The sequence below is a fragment of the Juglans regia genome, chromosome 9 (genome assembly GCF_001411555.2).
Source record: "Juglans regia cultivar Chandler chromosome 9, Walnut 2.0, whole genome shotgun sequence".
NCBI classification, from domain to species: Eukaryota; Viridiplantae; Streptophyta; class Magnoliopsida; order Fagales; family Juglandaceae; genus Juglans; species Juglans regia.
In genome coordinates this window covers 14,677,568-14,680,653 of record NC_049909.1, presented here as the reverse complement: position 1 = coordinate 14,680,653, position 3,086 = coordinate 14,677,568, and the positions used below count along the sequence as shown (strand labels likewise).

General features: G+C 36.6%; 1 protein-coding gene across 1 annotated transcript; it reads right to left on the bottom strand.

Moving 5' to 3' along the window:
• Positions 1 to 245: 245 nt before the first annotated feature.
• LOC108994413 (pentatricopeptide repeat-containing protein At1g79080, chloroplastic) lies at positions 246 to 2,512 on the bottom strand. Its single transcript, XM_018969618.2, has one exon. The coding sequence runs from the start codon at positions 2,129 to 2,131 to the stop codon at positions 425 to 427; it is 1,707 nt and encodes a 568-aa protein (XP_018825163.1). The 5' UTR covers positions 2,132 to 2,512; the 3' UTR covers positions 246 to 424.
• Positions 2,513 to 3,086: the final 574 nt, after the last annotated feature.

Genomic DNA, 3,086 nt, shown 5'->3' with positions numbered 1-3,086 from the left:
ACAAATCACAGTGAACTTTTAAGCTTGCGAGTATAGAAAAAGCTCAAGAGCACAAAGCAATATATAAATCTTTATTTTCTCTTCTTTAAATTTTAACTTTATTTTGTAACAGCTATTAAATATATGAAATAACAGATAGGAAGGTTAAGCAGTTAAAATTACAAAGGAGCTCCAAAGATTAAGCTGACCCACCAATACCATATCAGCTGTTAGACTAAAATTATTGTGTTGAATGAGAGTAAAAGTACTCCCAAACATTTGAACTCAATTACTTCTAAACATTTGAAATACAATATCAATCTTTCAAAAGTGGCTTTGTTTCATTGTGCAATCTACAGCTCCCAAACCAAATAATAGAATCTTTATCCTACACGACCCATGGTCCTGTTTGCTTCTTTCTATACTCCCAGTATCCTCATGTTATCTATATTAGCAAACCCTCGAGGTCGTACTGCATAACAAGTCTTTCCACTGTACTCTGACTCACCACCTGTCTAAGTTGCAGCTCTTTCAAAACGTCAGCTGCCAGCTCTGTTTCTTTTTCATGGGCGATCCCTTCCACAAGAATGGTGTAAGTTGTTTCATTGGGCGTATACCCTTTCCCAATCATAATCTCAAAAATCTCCAAAGACAAATCTGTTCTTTTTGATTTGCAAAACCCAAGTATAAGTGCATTGAAATTGTCAGTATCAGGTCTACAGTTATTTTCTTCCATTACCCAGAATATCTCCATGGCCTGATCTAGCATTCTCTCTGTACACAATCCTCTGATTAAAGAGGAATAGGTATAAGAATCTGGCTTAAATCCAAGCTTTGTCATCTCATATAAAATCTGAAATGCAGGATAAGTGTTCCCTTTCCTACACAAGCTTGTAATCACACTTCTGTAGTAGTCATGCATGGAGGCATCATGCTTATTACCCAAGCTTTGAATTATAGAGAATGCCTCTTGCACCATCCCCACACCACAGAGCAGAGCAATCGCATTGTAGGTTCCTTCGTTAGGATTACAGTGATGATGCATCATTTGGTCTAAATGCTTAACCACAAGATCTACCTTCCCCTCTGTGCAGAGACGAGCAATTATTGGGGTGTAAGTAGCTGCTGTAGGCCTGAACGGTCCCTTCATCATCTCATCCAAAACCTCAAGAGCATGTTTAATTCTGCCATGCAGAGCAAGCGAACCAATCAATATGTTATAAGTCACGATTGATGGCGAGCGCTCCTCGCCAACCATCTCAGCCAGAAGCTCATTTGCTTCTTCCCACCGCCCCTCATGGCACAAACTCCTCAATAAAATGTTATAACTCACAACATTTGGATTGAACCCTTTTAAAGGGAAATCCCTGAAGTAATGGATCGCCTCTTCAATCCTTCCTTCCCTGCACAACCCAGTTAACAATATGTTGTAACAAACCAAATTAGGCTTCCCACCCTTCGCAATTACATCATCCAAAAGTTTCATGGCTTCATTCACTCCTTTTTCCTTATAAGCAGCCTCAAGCAAGAAGGAGTATGTGAATGCATTTGGGATCAGCCCCTTCTGCATCAATCGATCCAAAAGCAGCAAACTCTGGTTCAAATTTCCATGCATACAAAGTCCTCTAACAAGCGAATTGTAGGTAACAGTATTGGTTGGGAAGCCATGCTCCTCCATTTTTTCAACCAATTGCATTGCATACCCAACATTCCCTCTTTTACACAAATAGTTGATCAAGTACGTGAATGAAGCTGCATCAGGTATAATGCCAGAACCAATCACCATCTCCATTACTCCAACCGCTTTCCTCATCTTATTTGCTTTGCACAGATCATACAAGAGCTGAGTTGCTTGAGCTACATCAGGCTTTTGGCCCTTCCTTACCATATACTCTAAATGAAGAAACGCGTCATTGAGTCTAAGTTCCCTACTTCTTGAGTCGCTTTTCCCATACCTCCAGTTGGGGAGAGTGAAAACAGTATCTTTTGGAGAAATGGTGATCTGGGTGGATGCCAAAACTTTAGAAAATCCCTTGTTAAGTGAAAAAGTATGGAGATTTGGGATGTGTGAGAAGAACCCATAATTACCCCTTCTGATACCTTCTGGTGATGGGTTACCAACTGGGGACACTGAATTCAGTACGGTTGCCATGGCTAAAGAATCAAACGTAGTTTACACAGTAGAGATTTTTAACTGGTCCTATTATATATACAACACTCAATATGTTCACTTCAGTATGAACAAATTAAAAAGCATAGAGAAAGAGAAAGAACTATATGAGGTCAATAATCCAAGGTCCAGAGACTGCTTTCCAGAAAACAAAATAAAGGTTCAGAGAGAACAGAAGAGGAAGAGATAGAAGATAAAAACTGGATCAACATACGCTGGATTTCAGTCGACGATGTTTCTCTATAAATCTCGATTCTTCTGAAATAAGAGAGAGGGAGAGAGAGCAAGTGGTTGAGCACAACAGTGCTCTATTTTTCGTGCAATGGATTTTTGCGTCTCACATTACTCCGGTTCCATCCACACCTCCGTCTCTCGTTATCCAAGCGTTAGGGATTGGTGTTCGCCACGCGCCCTCACACGCTTCCAGAACACCGCTCTAAATTGCTTTGTTTGTTTGTTCTTTTTTAAATAATATTTTTAGATAAATACTTTTGTTTGTTCTGTTTTAAATAATATTTTAAAAAAATATTTTAATTATAAAATATTATATAAAAATAAACTTATAAATTTATATGATTTGATATAATATGTCAGATTATAAAATTATTTTTATTATAAAATAAATCTAATAAATTTCATAAAATTACATCAATTTATATGTTTACTTTAAATAATTTATTTATATTTATAGCATTTTTCATATTTTTAATAGTAAAAATAGAGCCTTAGAAAATGAACTTTTTAAAATATATATTTAAAAAAAAATATTTTTTTACTTTTGGAGAGAAAAAAAATCTAAAAAGCTGTTAGAACTTTTTTAAACCAATCCAAACAATCTAGTACGTGATTTACAGCTTCAATAATCATACCTTAATTTCCAACTATCGCCATTCTCACCTCATATTTCACTCCTCCCTTTTTTCACGTTCCATCTTAA

What these genes read in the sequence shown, in the direction of transcription:
- LOC108994413 (XM_018969618.2), bottom strand. Translation starts at nt 2,131, where the DNA reads ATGGCAACCGTACTGAATTCAGTGTCCCCAGTTGGTAACCCATCACCA.